Source organism: Apus apus, chromosome 1 (genome assembly GCF_020740795.1).
Source record: "Apus apus isolate bApuApu2 chromosome 1, bApuApu2.pri.cur, whole genome shotgun sequence".
Taxonomy (NCBI): Eukaryota; Metazoa; Chordata; class Aves; order Apodiformes; family Apodidae; genus Apus; species Apus apus.
This window is the reverse complement of record NC_067282.1, coordinates 183,054,487-183,071,806: the sequence shown is the minus strand read 5'-3', so window position 1 is coordinate 183,071,806 and position 17,320 is coordinate 183,054,487. Positions and strand designations below refer to the sequence as shown.

At 38.0% G+C, this 17,320-nt stretch overlaps 1 protein-coding gene across 2 annotated transcripts in view; it reads left to right on the top strand.

Moving 5' to 3' along the window:
* Positions 1-11,018, top strand: part of WASL (WASP like actin nucleation promoting factor) — a 49,344-nt gene extending 38,326 nt beyond the window's left edge. The window contains exons 7-12 of one of the 2 annotated variants that reach the window (XM_051614491.1): positions 2,799-2,841; positions 3,240-3,393; positions 4,206-4,223; positions 6,554-7,071; positions 8,468-8,576; positions 10,000-11,018. In XM_051614491.1, coding sequence (XP_051470451.1) covers positions 2,799-2,841; positions 3,240-3,393; positions 4,206-4,223; positions 6,554-7,071; positions 8,468-8,576; positions 10,000-10,061 — 904 coding nt within the window. In that variant the 3' untranslated portion in view covers positions 10,062-11,018. The remainder of the gene's footprint in view (positions 1-2,798; positions 2,842-3,239; positions 3,394-4,205; positions 4,224-6,553; positions 7,072-8,467; positions 8,577-9,999) is intronic. The other variant, XM_051614499.1, reaches the window with a different exon arrangement.
* Positions 11,019-17,320: the final 6,302 nt, after the last annotated feature.

Genomic DNA, 17,320 nt, shown 5'->3' with positions numbered 1-17,320 from the left:
GAAACGACATAGAAATATTTTTTCCCTGGCTTTCTGTTTACAGTCTTACTCTGATATGTGGACTAGCACCGATATCTTGTGGTGAAAGTCCAGCATGCATGAATACACCTCTTGGTAATGGGTTGTTTTTTTTCTAATATTGTTTCTTTTGTATTTTCAATATTTTAGAATAATTATGAGGCATTATTTTAAGTTTCACTGTCATGAAAACTTGGTTTTGGTCACTTTACTGAATTAATTCTTGTTTTCCTGAAGTATCATTTGGTATTTTAATCTTCTGCCTTTGAAAGTAAGTGTACTTTGCTTGCTAAAACAACAAGAATGTAAAGAGCTTCAGTTAGTTACAAAAAAGATAAGTTTCTGTGGGGTTTACATGCCAAGTGAATGTCTTGTTCTTTTGAATTGTTATTTTGCATCACTTCCAGTGACGTGCTTTCTCATAGTAAGACTCCATAGAAGTGCTGCTGGTATTCCCAGGTACAGTCATGTTACTGCACAGTGTTCGGAGACAGTGCTTTGTAGAATGGGACAGTGGACAGAAAGTAGAAGAACAGATAGACAAAAATGCTTCCTGAACCAGACTGTGTTTAGATGGTTCAGACATCAGCCATACTCTGAGGTATCATCAAAATGCTACACCTAATAATGCCCAACTGAAAAATGCGGAAAAGAAGGAAGAGTGAAACAAGGAAAACTGAATAGTGATTGGTAGCCAGTCAGTGCTGTGGCTCTGCTGTTGCAGACTTCAGCATACATGGACAAAATTGCAAATAATGATTTGGATTAGGGTGTCTTATCTCTGATCACAGTTTGTGGCAGGGGTTGTGTGGCAGCACAGATATAAAATGACTTATGTTTGTTTATAATGTCTGTCAGGGTCTGACCTAGAAAAGCTGAGAATAAGATAATAAAATACTTAATGAAGTTCAAACAAAAAATACATTATTAAATTTAACATCCAGTTGAAAGTGCTGAACCTTTGCAAATAAAGATTGGAAGTCTCTTTAGTTCAGCTTAAGATCTAGTTAAATGTCCTTAGAGTGCAACTATGTGTCATCTCACTGTGTAAGACACTTGGATTGCTGGTTTCATACAAATATATGGAAATTGGTGTTTGGCATTGTTGGGCAAATATGCCAGTAGGATAATTTGTATGTCCCTTGAGCTCTGATGCTGATGAAGACCAATACTGTCACTGTTTATGCCAGATTGAAGTTGCAATCATCACATAAAATTTTTAAATGCCTTCTGTTAAAAAAATGTGAACTTTCAGTGTTCTGGGCAGAAAAAAAATAATTGCACTCTACTTGGTGTGAATATAACTTACTGCTATATACATTACCTTAAGTAGCATCAGACTTGCATTTACCTGGCAAGGATGCATTTTCATTGAAAAGACCTCTGAAAACAAATGTGTTACAGTCAGTGTCTACAAGTAACCTATTTTACTCTAAGGGATGAAAAATAAGTGAGAAATAATGCTTACACTACTCCATATAAACTTTAATATCAATTAAGTGCACTAAGCTCTGACTTGTAGTCTCACAGCATCCTAAGAGAGTATCCTGAGTTGCACAGATGTGCAGAAGTATGTGGGTATAACTGCATTTGCTGGTACATTTTTGTCAAATTGTATGTGCTAGTTAATACATTACAATTGGATATGAGGCTATATTTTAAGAAATGCATGTCTAATTTATGTGAAGCAAGCTGTAGCTTAACATCCTGGACTGTACTCAATAAATCATCCTATGTTTTGTGAAAGGCATTTAAATTCGTAGGCAGAACAGGGAGGTTTCAATTTTTTTGCCTCTTCTGTAGTACAATGTCATTTAAAGCCAGATCTTTTAATTTTATTCTCGACCAGCAAGCTAAGTAGTTAACTAATCATAGTTATACAGAGACTAAAGTTGATCATTGAGCTTCAGTATTCTCATTAAGCCAGCTTGTGAAGTTGGTGGTACTAACAGACCCAAGCAAGAATATAAAGTCTGTTGCATTAAGCTCTATATAAGTAAAGAGAAACAGTCCTTGTAATTTCATAAGCTTAGCCTAAACTGGGTTGGGTACTAACAGCTTACCTGGCATTTTTAAACTTGTAGTTGGACTTCCTGAAGACTGACTTTCTACAACTGGCCATGGGCAAAAACAAACTCGAAATACAGAATGTTGGTAACATTATGGTTCTGTCTTCTATAGCCAGCAGCAGTTGCATGAAGTAGTTGGAGGGTCACAAACTCTTCTGCCTTTTTAAATGTTCTTAGCATTACATAAAATACCTCAGTGAAAAGCCACGTGAAATGGCTAGTAGAAGCCTAAGAAGATGGCAAATAAAACAGTCTTGACTTTTTGTCTTTGAAGGAAGGAAATGAGTGTGAGAAGGGTGATGAGAGAACAGTGATGGTAGGGAGGTGGTTTCCAACTGCATGACACCGAAAACCTTAGCAGTAGTTCCAAGTCCTGTTTCCATATAAAGACCAAACTCCTCCCTTGATCTCTGCACAGTCCTTCTATCATCATCCATGTGCATCACAGGGTGGCATGGAGCGTTCATGTTTTGCCACAGACCATAAGGTAAAGGGGGAAAACAACTTACTTGATCTTTTTGACACGAGACAAAAAGTGGGAGTAGAGGAAGTTTTACTGTTCCTTTCTCAGGTTGGGCACTTAGAATTGTTTAGTGTCTTATAAGCCTGGAAGTAGAAGCTGGTAGATATTTCTAGTTATCTTGGTGTCCTGTTATTTTAGTTAACAGGGTCCTTTTAATGCTAATTAAATGGACTTTTCTGCCTTTTTAGACACATTGGACATGTCGGTTGGGATCCAAACACAGGTTTTGATGTAAGTAATTTAGTATGTTATTAAAGACATTGAATAATTGAAAGCTTTAGAGGCTTTTTAATGTACATTGTGAAGACTGGTATTAAATTAACTGTATGTCAAGATAATTATAAATTATTATTTTAGAGTATGATTAAAACAGAGAGAGATATCGGAGTAGAAGGGAATAGGAGAAATCCATGACTGAGGGGAAAACATGTAAAACTTAAGTTGTTGTGCAAGGCGCTTACCTCTCCTAAAGCAGTCCTTTCTGACTGAAAAGTCAACCCAGAAGTATGTCCTTGGCTTTGCTGTTGCTTTTAACTACATGATTTGTGGGTTTTTTTCCCCATTACAAGTGATATTTTAAAACATTTTTCTTTTTCAGGGTACTTAAATCTAACGTATCTCACTTGCAGGTAAACAACTTGGATCCAGAACTGAAAAACTTGTTTGATATGTGTGGCATTTCAGAGGCTCAACTAAAAGACAAAGAAACTTCGAAGGTCATATATGATTTCATTGAAAAGACAGGAGGCGTAGAAGCTGTTAAAAATGAACTGCGCAGACAAGGTGGGATTCCTTTTATTTCCATGTAAAATTAGCAGGGTGTTTATTGCCTTAAGGATTAGAGTAGAAGCTGTTGATTATGAGCAATTTTTTATTCTCTTCTTAGGACTTTGTGTCATTGTCACTGCATTGGATTTCATAATGTTCCTGCATACCATACACTATGTAAAAATGTTCATGCATGACCCATGACAGTTCCCTAATGAATAAGGGTCTTCTCTATGTCCATTAAGTGATTTCCAGTAACAGTCTGACTGTAAAGCTATGTAGTATATTTCCTATAGATTTTTCAGACTGTTGCATAGTTATTTTATAATCTCACTCTTATAAATAAATTAAAATCTTAGAAGCCATGAAGCCATATTGCTGTTGTCAGCTGTAGTAGTAGCACATCTGACAGGTGTATGTGTGGTGCCCATTTAACCTGGCAGCACTGGGTAATGAACCTTGTAACAGCTACAGGCCTGCAAATTTTATATGAATATTTAAAAAAAAAATAAAATTTCCTAATTTAAATTTAAAAGTACTAGTTTTGAGCAGGCTGCTGCTGCTATAAAATTCTCAAATAATCCATTTCCTGCCTAACCTTTAAATGTGATCTCAGCTGATGCATTATCTAGTGGAACATAGCAAGTCAGTCTGAAAACTACATTGCTATTGTCAGACTTTCAAAAATTTGCCTAGAACATTTCTCAAGAGAAACAGGATATTAATGCCATTGAAATTAGAGCATTTTTAAACTAGTGGATAAATTGTTCAAGTGACTGAAGAGATACAGGTTCAGAGTACAATGACTTGTTGCATTTATTCCTTAGGTCCCCCACGGTGGAGTGGTATGTACTATGTGGCATCTAAGTGTATGCTTCAAAGTATTCATGCTGCTGTGTGATTTCTTTCCTAAATTAGAAACTTTAGTCCACATCTGTTTCAATACTAAAAATTATTGTCAAGCTTAGTTAAATTGCAAGAAAAAATTCAGTTATGATTTTTTTTCTCAGTAAGAAATCTGTCAGTTTCTTTATATAATCTTAACTCTGTTTAAGTGTTTGCAGAGTTGTTGATCCCAGATTGCTGACCATAAAATGAGATTCAGAAGACTTGCCTTGGAGTCTTGTGACTAGATTAAAATACTTCTAAAATGCGTATTTTTCTATTACATGTGTGTTAACTTCAAGTTAGGGCCATTTGCATGTATGCAATTGAAAGAAAAGCTGCCTTATCTTTAACTTGCATGATAACAATCTACCTCTGTGCTTCTTGGTAGAGGTAGATAAAATGAATCCAGTATTTCATTGGGTTTATCCACTGTTACGTTTTTTGATCTGTAGGCTTGACTGCTGTTTGAAGTGTTCTTTCTCAACTGAAACACATTTTTCTGTGGTTCATTGCAAGAATTTCTGTGCTTATATATTCATCCTGCTAGGATGCTGACTAGAGACTTGCAGGCAGCTTGTTCTACTCAGTTAGAAGTTCCTTTTTTGTTTTTTTTTCTTCCCTTCCCCTAGTTTTGGTACTGTTGATTGGGTGTTTTTTTTAGTGACAACACCATCAGTAATAACTTCTATGTACCTTTTTTAATAGCCATGTTCGGATTAATGTGCATGTATAAAAAACTGTATTTTCTTTCTTGTACCATCTGTTTGGGGGGAAGGGAGAGAGGATGAAGTAATGGTGCTCCCTTCTTCCTCTTCCTCCCTCATTTCACTCCAGCTGAGTGCAGACAACCTTATAAAAACTCCTGAAATCTATTTCCACAGACTCTATGTATCTCTCTAGATACAATGTAAATAAAATCTTTCCCCATAGGAAAATTTAAGCATTGTGTTCAAAATCTACAGTCACTGCAGACTCTGGAGCATGACCATGTTCTGTATCTTTTCAGTAATACAGAAAATCTGTCTGTAGTGCTTGCTGAGTAAATTATATTTAAAAATACTGGCCTCCAATGGCCAAAAAGGAAACTATGGTCATGTCAGTCAAGAAGTGGTGGAATTTTTTTTTAATCAAGAATTTTGGCAGTATGACTCTGCAAGACACATGAAGTTTGAGAGGAGAATCTCCTCATGTTGTTCTTTTGAAAGGATGGAAGAAAACAGAGCAGTTTGTGAAATTTAAGAACATAATTTTAGGATGGGTATACTTTTCTAAGATGAGCAGGGATGGAGGCACTGAGGCACTAGAATCTCTTACTTCCTCAAAATCCCTTTTTTTAGGGATGTCCCCCCTCTCTTCCAATGTAGACAGCCTACTTTCTCAGCATGTAGCTTTTTGATTTCAAAGTGTATACACTCAAATGAGAATTTCCTTAGTTGTATGCCAGCATCTGGATTATAAAGCAGTTATGTACAACAACCACACAACCTGAAGCACCATAAGCCATTAGAGGCTTAATGGAAGAGAAAATTTAACAGTGCTATTTAAAATGCCATTAGCGGAGTAGAGTACATTTCAAGGTTGTTTCCTATAGAAATGATCCTGTGCCTAGAGGTAGCCCTGAAGTTTGTTCCTTTCTGTGGTCCCTTCCATAAATACATTGTTGGAACTAATTTTCAGTACAAGGGAGTAAGAGTCAGGGTATGCCACATCATCATGTATTACTAGGGTTTTTGTTAGTTTTTGAAGCAGCATCTTCTGCTATTTGCCTCTGTAATTACCTAATAAAATAATGGATAGATCATAAACTGGAAGTTCTTATTTCACTTTAAGTGTATTTTCTAAAACTTCTTGCCTTCTGTCCTAGTGCAGAAAAATTTTAGATGACTCTTCTGACATTGTTCTGCTTTTTGTCATGAGAAATCGAAACACTAACAAATACACTTAGATTATAAAGGAAATTACTAGGACCAAATAGAACCAAACCAAAATTAATGACCAAGCTTATTCTGTGACTAATCTTTTTACATATGACACTTGCTTCCAGCAGTGTCAATTCTTTTACAAGATACACCACAGACACAGGGCCTATATTCAGCTCAGTTTTCATTCATATAAGCATAGCTTATATTCAGCTATATTCAACTTAATCCAGAATTGGTAAAACTTGCAGAGGCACAGAGATCCTTGCAAAAGGCAAGGCAAAGCCTTTTTTCTTTTTCTGCTAGTCTCTGAAAGACTTTGAGGTATGGAGCAGCATGTAATTGCAAATTGTTTTGTTTAATTTCAGCTCCACCACCCCCACCACCGTGCAGAGGAGGACCCCCTCCACCTCCACCACCTCCCCATAGCTCGGGCCCTCCTCCTCCCCCTGCTAGGGGTCGAGGGGCACCACCTCCACCTCCTTCAAGAGCTCCCACAGCAGCACCTCCGCCCCCACCTCCCTCTAGACCGGGTGCCACGGTGCCCCCACCTCCTCCAAACAGGATGTATCCTCCACCACCACCAGTGCATTCATCCTCTGCACCGTCTGGCCCTCCTCCCCCACCGCCACCACCAGCAAGTGGATCATCTGTTCCTCCACCACCTCCTCCTCCTCCACCCCCTCCTGGTCCTCCTCCACCTCCAGGCCTTCCATCAGAGGTTGATCACCAGCTTCCAGTTCCTGCAGGAAACAAAGCTGCACTCTTGGATCAAATCAGAGAAGGAGCTCAGTTAAAGAAAGTAGAACAGAACAGTCGACCAGTGTCCTGCTCAGGAAGAGATGCACTGTTAGATCAGATACGACAGGGTATACAGCTGAAATCCGTAAGTAAAAGCTTTTTCTTATCTCTTGGGACTTGGAAATGGCTGCAGTATGTATTGCAGTATAAACAGTAACTTGTGGCTCTGTTTTTGGCCTCATCATAACTTCTTGATTTTTTTGAAGTAATGCTTTGAACAGTCATATTGAGAAAATGTTTCAAACACATAGCTGCTATGGGTAAGTATTGGTGCATGAAATTATCCTTGATTCAGACTCATTTCTCACTTTTACTGAAAAGCTTTAAGCATAAAATCGGCAGTGATACCACAGTATTGTGGCTGTAAAGAACTTTTTCAAGAACTGTGAAAAATTGCTAGTCTCCTGATACTTCAGTAAAATAATCTAAACAACTGCAGGGGATGAGTTTGGCAATTATGGTAGTGGAAGGCAAACACCAGATTATTATTATTTTTATTGTTACTGTTTTTATTCCATCTTAAAATGAACCTGTGCTTTGCAAATGTTGGGGCTTGGAAGAAGATGGCTGCCTGTGTCTGGAAAAGTGCTGCCCTTGTGGGATGCCTCTGCTGTTCTGCTGCAGCTTAGGCTACTTGTATTACTGTTTCTTGTCAGTGAATTTCTTTAAAATAATTTTACTTGTAGGTAGAGGAGAGCTGTTAAGGTTGGGTTGCAGAAATGTGTTCACAGCTGTGTTGGCCAGAGAGCCTGATGACTGCCATCTAGAGGATGTTATACCTAGAAGGAGTTTCACTTCTAACCCTTCAGCTGTCATCTCTTGCCATCCCTCCTTGTGTTCTTTACACTTTTGGTTTAGATTGTTAGATTATGTGTTCTCATAGATGTCATCTAACCTGCAACTATTTTTTGCTTAACTTCATTTTACTGTTACAAACCCTAATCTAGACTCACTTTTGCTGTTTTCTGTTTTGTTTGGTGTTTTTAGCCACTTTTCTGCACTTGAGGCTTTTCACATAAAAAGCATGAGAGCATGTTAGTATTTATTTGCCATTACAGGTGTGCAGTATCAAAGTCTACTTGTTACTTTCAAAAGGTATTATCAGCCCAAATCAGACCTGGTTATCAAACAAAAAAAAAAGTATATTTTGTGGTATATATGAAGGATAAATAATGACTGTGCAGGCACACGAATCATGCCTGTACAGCCATATTAAGCAGCTTTCCTTTAGCTGAGCATTCACTGCCTGATAGAGCTGAAATACTTCATCTTGAGTATGGACTAACTGCAGTTGTGTTATATGCAAAAGAGAAAAGGTTGATACTTTTATAAAGAAAATTTTAGCTTGAGCTAAAGAAACAAACTGCATTTGCACTTTTCTTCTAGCTGAAAGTAAACCTGTTAATCTTTTAAGGAATGTCGAGAAATACAAAAGTGTTGTGCTGCTAATTGCATCTTTCTAATGTATCCTTTTTTTGAAGGTATCTGATGGCCAGGAGAGTGCACCACCTACACCTGCACCCACCTCAGGAATTGTGGGTGCATTAATGGAAGTTATGCAGAAAAGGAGCAAAGCCATTCATTCTTCAGGTGAACCTGATGATATTTTTCTGACTTCACAGTGGCAAGTTTTCAAACGTTAACACTTCTGTTCCACATGAAGTCCTGTTGGAAAAAAGCATGGATTTCAGCATATAGTCCAATACAGAACACTCCAGGCAGGCCCCTAGTGATGGGTTGAATGGTTTCTTTGTGCTGCTCTGAATTACTGATAGCTCTGAATTACTGATAATACTGAATTAAAAATTACTATTCAAGGTTAATATCCTTATAAAGCTTTTATATAGTTTTTAAACTACTGATGCATTTTTATCCACTAGATGTCTAATGAAACAAGTTGTCAAAATATTTTGAAAGGAAGGTTTTCAATGCTTTCTGTTTCTAGAAGCCAAAACTCTTCCAAAGATTCATGCTCTTAAAACTGTGGCTTCCAGTGTGCTTTGCATGCCACCTGCTGGATAATAATCAGATAACTAGTGTTACTTGACTAGTCCCGTATTAGTACTGAATCAACTTTTCACACTTCAGTGCTTGGAAAAAATAAAGCTGCAAGAGGATTTGCATTTCTCAAATACCAGTTTCTCAAATACCAGCTTCTAATCAATGTACTTTAGTAGCTGCAGTGGGGTTGTTTGGTTCTTCTGTTCAGGCTTTGGTATATTTTTCTCCCAGAGCTTGCCTTGATACCAAAACTGCACTCGCAGTCTGCAGACTCTTTGACCTAAGTGCAATGCAGTTTGTGGATTTGCTGCCCGATGTAGTAATCTCCAGTATGTGTACTTTACATAAATTCAGTGCCAGAAGAGTGCTAATTACAGCATTTTTCAAGGGAAGGAAATGACCTTGCCTTACAAATAAGTAGTTTAAAATTATCAGACTACAGTTTGTAAGTTATGAGACACATCAAAACAGTGGAAAGTTGAATATAGTTGACAACAAGCATTTATGTTGAAAATGATGTGCATTACACAGTGTAGGATATTCCAGTAACTGTAGCAGTCTTGAGCTCACAAACTTTTTTGTACCTGCTTCCACAGCAAACAGAAATTCCATTATGTAGTAAACCTGGGGAAGCAGTTCTTAAGTTTCAGAAATTAATCTGTCCCTGAAGTTTAAAACCCAGTCTGGAACAAGCTGGCCACTTACATTCTCTAAGAAAGCTAACAGTAGTGTGTGTTAATGAGAACTTCTGATTCTTTCCTTCACAGCAGAAAACAAGATACATTTTTTCCTACCTGGGTAAAGGAGTTAGAATGGAAACAGATTTAACTTTCAGCTGATACGTCTAAACCCAATGTCATGTCTAGCAATCTTTAAAAATAGAGTATTACCAAATGTATTGTCCTGACCTCCTTGAACTGACTGTTTTCAGAAAGCTGTGGGAGAAATCAGTAATGCTTTTGTCATGTTAATTTGCTGCATGTAAGTGACTTGCTCCTCTTCTGTCTTGCAGATGAAGATGAGGATGAAGATGATGAAGAAGACTTTGAGGATGATGACGAATGGGATGACTGATCATATGTTATTATATATATATATATTTTTTAAGGTGAATGATATACTAAACACTACTTTCTGTCTATGGATTCTGTAAAATTATCATGTAAATGTTCTACCAATTTGCTGTATATTTTTGTTGCCTTTTGCTTTTTTATTAATCTGTGCAATACCTCATTTAATCTGTAAAGGTTTGTCATAATCCTCTACAAAGCTACTCCCTGTTAATGTTCAAGTTTACACCTGGATGATCATGTACATGTGAATACTTTCCATTCCATCAATAAGGGAGTTTAAATGTAATATGTGAGACTGACAAAAACCTTAATGTAATTTAGTTATAATGCAAGAAGGAAAACACTATTTTCATACCCTACTTTTTCTGTATCTAAATTTTCTTATTAAAACCTAGTATAGCACTATGTTCTTTAAGTGATGCAGCTCTTAGTTTATTTAGCCCCTTTATTTCAAATGCAATGCTACATGAATGTTGAGGCTGGTTTATACTATTGCATGGTTTCAAATACATTACAACATTGCAGTTCAAATCTTAGCAGTATGCTTCACATGAAACAGAATCACTACAGCTAGTTGTGAAGTTTACCCTGCCCTAACTGTAGTAATACTGACTGTTATTGAACGGCAGCAGTAATTAAATCCTTCAATTAGGGAACTTTATCAGAAGTTAAACAGGGTAGCTTTTACATTGTAATAGTGGTAAAAGGCATCTTTGATGCTGACAAGTTCAGTCTTTTTCTTTTTTCCTTCCCAGCTCTTACTCTGAGAATGAAGAAGTGTAAATTACTGGGGGCTGTACCAGAGACTGGCAATTGCTACAGTTTGATTTCTTTTTAAAATCAATTTTATGTGGTTTTCAAGCTGAAGGGCTGCATTTAATGCTTGCTTCAATAATGTTTAATTACTTTTTAAAATTTGTAGGACATTGGTGTACTAATAAAGTAAACATAAGTGGTATTACTTTGCAGTCTTTGCGTTATGGTGCACAACAAATGCTGAAACACCAATCCTACATCCATAACGTTGGAAAGCCATTAACTCAGAATATTCACTTCAAATGAGTACTGAACTGTAGGACAATATTGTCTTCTTATGTTGGCTTTAAGACCAAGGGTTGTAATGAACATCAAGAACCAAATTCACGACAACAATATTTGAATAAGTGGACAGCAAATGGGATTCTCATTTCACAGCTTGCACATTTGTATAAGTTGTACTTTGTAGTGCAGTAAGCACTGCCATATCTGCCTATTAGAAAATACTAATCTATGCTATGTGGGTATTGAATATCTGCAGCATTAATTACTGTACTTACTGTAATTTTCAGGTAAAAAAATCTTTTTCAAAACCACATTATCTGACACGGAATGTTTAGTTAAGTAAGTCATATTTGGAGCCTAGTTAATGCATAGTGTCCTGGGTCTTTGACTGTAGCCAAGTCATCAAACTAAATTTAAGTTATCGGAACTGTGTTGACTGAAACCCAGTGTTGACCTGATCTTGACAGGCTGGACCTGCTTGGATTTCTAACCCAGGTATAACCTAGTCTTTAGCGAATTAATTTAGTCATATGAGAAGAAAGGAAAGTTGCTGAAAAGTAGTGGGAGAGGTAAGGTTGTAGTTAAATTATTCAGAGGATGCCAACTTCCTTCCAAGAGTAATTTAAGCACATAACTTGAGGGAAAAAAAATTTCAGGTTGTCTCACTTTCTTGCAGTAACTTGAGCATTGCCCTCTGCTGCTAGAAACAATTCCTGCTAGCTTTGTTGCTGTAAAGGCTTGTGCACTGGATCAAGTGCAAGTGCAGCCTGGAGTTGCTAATGGCAGTGGAGTTAAGAATTTTGTGCATAAGGAAAATACCTGTATGGCTTTCGTATAACTTCTGGCACTGCTCCCTTATTTTTTATTGCATATAGAGCATTTTAAAATTAAGCAGATGAGGCCTAGAGGTTTTCCTAACATGCTACTTTCTAGATATGTTTAGCTGTTATTTTCCCAGAAATGAAATTTCTGCAATGTAGTTAATAATTAAGCATCACAGTTCATTAATCAAACTTCTGTTCCAGGTTTTGGGAGCTCTGAAGTTACCTTATTGCATAAAACTTGGATTTGTAGATACTGGCCAAAGAGAGCTTTTGGGTTTTCTATTTCTTTTCCTTCATAAAAATCTACACTCATATTCTGTGGTGTCCAAGCTAATACTTACTTCGAAGTAGTGTTTGTACATGATAAATTTCAGGCATAAAGTCTCTGCAATGGCAGTTAAGTTAGTCATAACTGCATGCTTCAGCACTCCACCACTTGCACTATGAGCAGAAGACAGCATTTCATGATACTGGTGCATTGTTGCTAAACATTGTGATGAAGGCCTCTCTTATATATTCTGGTTAAATAACTGTCCAGATAGCCTTAGCAATTAACAAACTAGCATGAGGCTTTTGTATTTCAACACTCTATGTGCATAGACAATATCAGCTAGTGACTTGTACCTATGAAATCCGTAAGAACTTCTCAATCATTCAGTTTTCCATTTATCAAACTGAAATTTTTAGTATGTGAATTTTTGAAATGTACAGTGAATAGGATGTTGCACTGGTGGCAATTCATCATGGAGCATAATAAAATTAATTTGACCCAACTAGTGTAAAACTGTGTGGTTTTTAAGTGCTAATTGTGGCACAGCTTTTAAAATAGACCTGCATATTGATGACACTCTTTACAAGTAACTTTAGTTGCCTGGCCAAGTTCACAGAGCAGTAAATAGCTGCTGTCACATCCCAGTAGTTTTCATGTCTGGAAAGTTGGATTGTGCTAGTGAATAAACACAATGAGGAAGTATGTGACACCCTGTCCTCCTGGCAGATCTCACAGCTGCTCGGCAGCTTCTCTGGAAGCACCTACTGCTGCAGGCAAGTGCAATAATTCAGCAACATTTCAAGGTCAAACAAACATAGCTTCATTAATAAATACCCTATAAAAAATCCTAAATAGTTAACTCTTGTCAATTAATTCTGTAGATTATGAGGGTTTTACAGATTTAAATCTTTGTTTTGCATGTTGTGATGTTTGAGCTCAGGGCACAGTAGGAGTCTGCTTTCCTCCTCTGAATCAGCTGAAGAGTCCAGCATTTCAAATTTTTGTGTCTTGAAGTTTAGTACTTCTCTGATTTATAGGCCACAAGTGCAAGGCAAAGTTGGAATTGTTACTTAGAGAGTGTGTTGAGGTATATAATTATTTCTTCTCTACTTAGTAAACAGAAGCTTAAAACATGCTTTTGAAAGGAGGCTTTTATTTCCATTTTTTTTATTTGACAGTAATTACTTTGCCAAGTTAGATGTATGTAAAGAAGAAACAGGAGGAGAGATACTTTTGGTTTTGTTTAGGACTGTTACCAATCCATTGCAACAGCCTTTATCTAATCTATTAGAAGAATTCTTGGTCTAATTAAAGTTCCTGGAGCTTAAGTACAGTGATAAGCAGCTTTATTTATAGAAGAGTGAAAATGGTTTAGGGAGGCTTAGAAGATACTCAGCCTCTGTCTCTCAAAGTACTGGTGTTAGCGTCTAGCACTGCAGTTAGGCCTCCTGTCACAGCTTGGGAGTTCTCTTCTGAGTGAGAAGGAAAGAAAGGGTCGGGCAACATGAACTAGAACGTGAGCTGTGGAGGCTTAGCATCCATGTTTCAACTTGCTTGTCAGTGACACCAGCCTGACGCTTCTCTCTGAGGCAGTCTTTGAAAGCTTGAGGGTGTTTATACAGTTGTGGAGGAGACTTAAAAAAATATATTTTAAAAAATCACCAAACTGCTCTGGCACATTGTGCTGGTTTGTGCTTGGAAACAGAAACCATTAGATGTTCCAAGTCTCAGATTTGAAAGCAATGCAGATAATGTTGAGAAGATGATTAATTGCAGCAGCGTCCAAATACAAATAATGACTTGGTTCTTGACAGATTTTATTCTGTGCTGAAATTTTCAGTATTTGCAGGAAGAAGTAAGCTGAAATGAGCTAGAATAGTAATTTATCAGCTATTCAATTTTTTTTTCCTTAACATAGTTTTCGATAATACCTGCAGGACTTACCCATCTATAAACAGCTTAATAGACATCTGAAGCTATGAAGCTTGACATTTTAACATTTATTGTGCTTTTTATCTATTAGTGCTGACAAACATACTTAAAGGCCATTTTGCTAATACTCTGAAGAGTTTTTGGAGTCTCTTTGGAGTGAAGTTCTAGAGTCTTTACTTTGTGTGTGTTTTTTTCCTCCCTGAAGTTTAATAATCTTTTCTAAGTTTTGTTACTCAAGCAGTATGGAATTTCAACTTGTGACTTGAGGATTAGATGAGGAGAGGTGTAAGGTACAAGGTTTTCTGAGGTAAAAAAGAGAAGCTTTAAAAAACAGAGCAAGTTTGGAAACAGCCATCACCAGCCTTATATTTTTGTATGTGCCAGCTGGGGGACACAATATGGTCTCAAGTTTAAAGCTTAAGAAATATGATAATGCTTGTATCATATATCAGACACAAAGTTTTTGCTTAAAGGACAGCAGCAGGGATGCCAAATTGGGAATCAGCTTTTCTGGTTGTTGATGCCAAAAACCAGACAAGTGATGGAGCACTTGAGCTGGGTTTGGAACCCCTTGGTAAATGGGGCTTTCCCAGATGCTCAGGATACAAGGAGCACAGACTGACAATGTTGAGGATTTTCTGGTGAGAACAGTTTTTGGACTAAAACAGTGCTTATTTCATCTTCAAGGGAAGAAATCTTCAGCATATAGTCCTTGGTCAGGATTATGCCTGTTCAGCTGTCAGCAAAGAATCTGCCTAATTTTTAATTCAAAATGAAAAGCAGTCTAGACCCAGTTGACATAAAACACGTGTTCTGTGGTTGTCTCCTCAGAGTAATGTGTGTAAGCATGAAAGGCAAGAGATTAAAGCAGAATCTGCTGGGTCCTCTCTCAAGGACCTACATCAAGAATTAAGTTTCCACTGTAGTAGTTTTTAGTACCTAATCCTTACAGAACATGTTACTGAAACTTATCTGGTGTCCCCAAGACAGGTGAGAGGGAAGATAGCTGTGGAGAGCCAGCCAGCCTCTCTGCTGGCACTTGTGTTTAATAGCTCTCAGGCCAGGATTTGGTATTTTTGACCATGCTAATAATGGGTTACCTGGTACAGACACAAATAACAAGCTCTTTGTATCAAAGTTAGTGCCAAAAGCGCATGCCTGGGAAGATGCAGAGCATGATATTGCTGTTGGGTTTGGTTTGGAAGTAGTTCTCAGCATCCCATCTGGCTCCTGTCTAGGTTCTGTGCTGCCCTTTTCATAGGTGAGTCAATATAATGCCTGGATGAAAAGCATAGTGGGATGGTACCTGGACCTTTTCATTTGTATGCCATGTCTACACTGTGCCAAACAGAAATAATACATCTTTAGAAGTATTTCTAAACTGCTTTTCCAAAACTTCTGCCCGAACGGCATACTGTGGTTTGGAGAGGGAAATACTGATTTTCTTGGCAGGAGGTCTCCCCGCAGGCTCTGGTTCTTAGAAAAGTATTTGGATATGGTGCATTACACTGCTAATCTGCTCAGTAGCCAGGCAACACATCACATGTGGGTTACTCAGAATTCTTATCGGACCAGGAAAAAATAAAAGCTACCAACAAAATTTAAGACTTTGGTCAGCAAGATGTTGGATGGGGCTCTGAGCAACCTGATCTAGTGGACAGTGTCCCTGCCCATGCAGGGGGGTTGGATTTAGATGATTTTAAAGTCCCTTCCAACCTTAACCATTCTAAGATTCCATGGGAAGAAGGCACATCCCTACTAGGTTTTTTTAGTGACCAAAATGGAGATAAATACATATCAAGAGTGTTCAGAAACCTTTAAAAAAACAAAATATATCAGATTACAAGTTTGCAGAAGGACCAATAATGTCCAGTAAAGCAAGATAAAGAAAGGAAAAGATGAATGAAATAATTCTGTAATGTTTAAAGGATCACTTCTGTGCTAAAACATCCTTTGTGTTGGGCATATAGGAGCTGGGATACCCTTCTGACTCCTGCTAAATTAATATCCTACCCAGGTAACTGAAGTGTCTCATCTCAAAGATAGATTATTGCATCTCAGCCATTACTGCTGTCAGCCACTCTGGTCTTTGCTGCCTATGTCTTATTCCCAGAGAACTCTCCAAATTTACCTGAGAAATAAAGTTAGCATAATTTTCCTAACAAATACCTTCAGCAGCCCACAGCGTGTAGCTGTTGTGTAACACGAGCCATTTCAAAGATAACAAAAGTTTTGCCTCGGAACAAAAACATTAGGTAAGACTTCTTTATTTCTCCTAGGCCTGGTTTTCAGAATCAGCAGCCATTCTTAGTCTCTCAAAAAGAAAAAAAGCAGCCCTACACCTGAATTGTGTCTGTAAACCTGTTAATCTGAGCAATTCCATTAACTGTGCAAATTCTGTGTCACAGTCTAGAGTTGCCTTAAACAGCTTTTGAATTTAGTACCTCCTGTGTGATCAGAAAACTGGAAACCCAGCCACACTATGCAGTTCCCCATGGATTTAGTTTTAATAGACTAAAGTCTATAAAATTAATAAAAGTCTAATAAACTTTGTGAAATACATGAATTTTTGGGACTTCAAGTTACAGAGCAGTGGCTGAATCCCCTGCTTTACAAACCAGGTTTGCAGCACACTCTCTCACAACAGGTCGCATCGGGGGCACTTCACTCTGACTGACAGTGTCAGAAGCTTAACTGATCCTGAACAGGGAGTCCTGGCCAGGACGAGCCGCCCGAGCCCCGGAGCACAGGGGCTGCCAGTGGCAGCAGCTGTGGGAGGCCCTGCCACATGTGTGGCCATGGGAGCTTCCATGGATCAGACTTCCCTGCTGACTGGCCATGGACAGTCACACATTTCTCCCTAAACATATAAAGAACATTGGTTTCAGGGGTGTAAGGCATAAAATAATAGGAATTGGTGTCTCTTATGAACCCCTGCAGGTCTGCCAGACCAAAAGGTGCAGCGGTGCTGCTGCACTTTCAGAAAGCTCAGGGGTCTCAGAAGATACTAAGTACAGGAGACTTGATTGCAGCTCTGTGTGTGCTGGCTCCAGCTGGTTTTGTCTTCCTGCCTCATCTGTATCATCTTGGTTTGAAAGGAGCCATCCTGTTTTCATCAGGGTGCACGTTAAGGCTCTGACTTGGTTTGAGGAAAGGCAGCCAGTAGCTTTGAAGTGTGTGATAATATTTTTG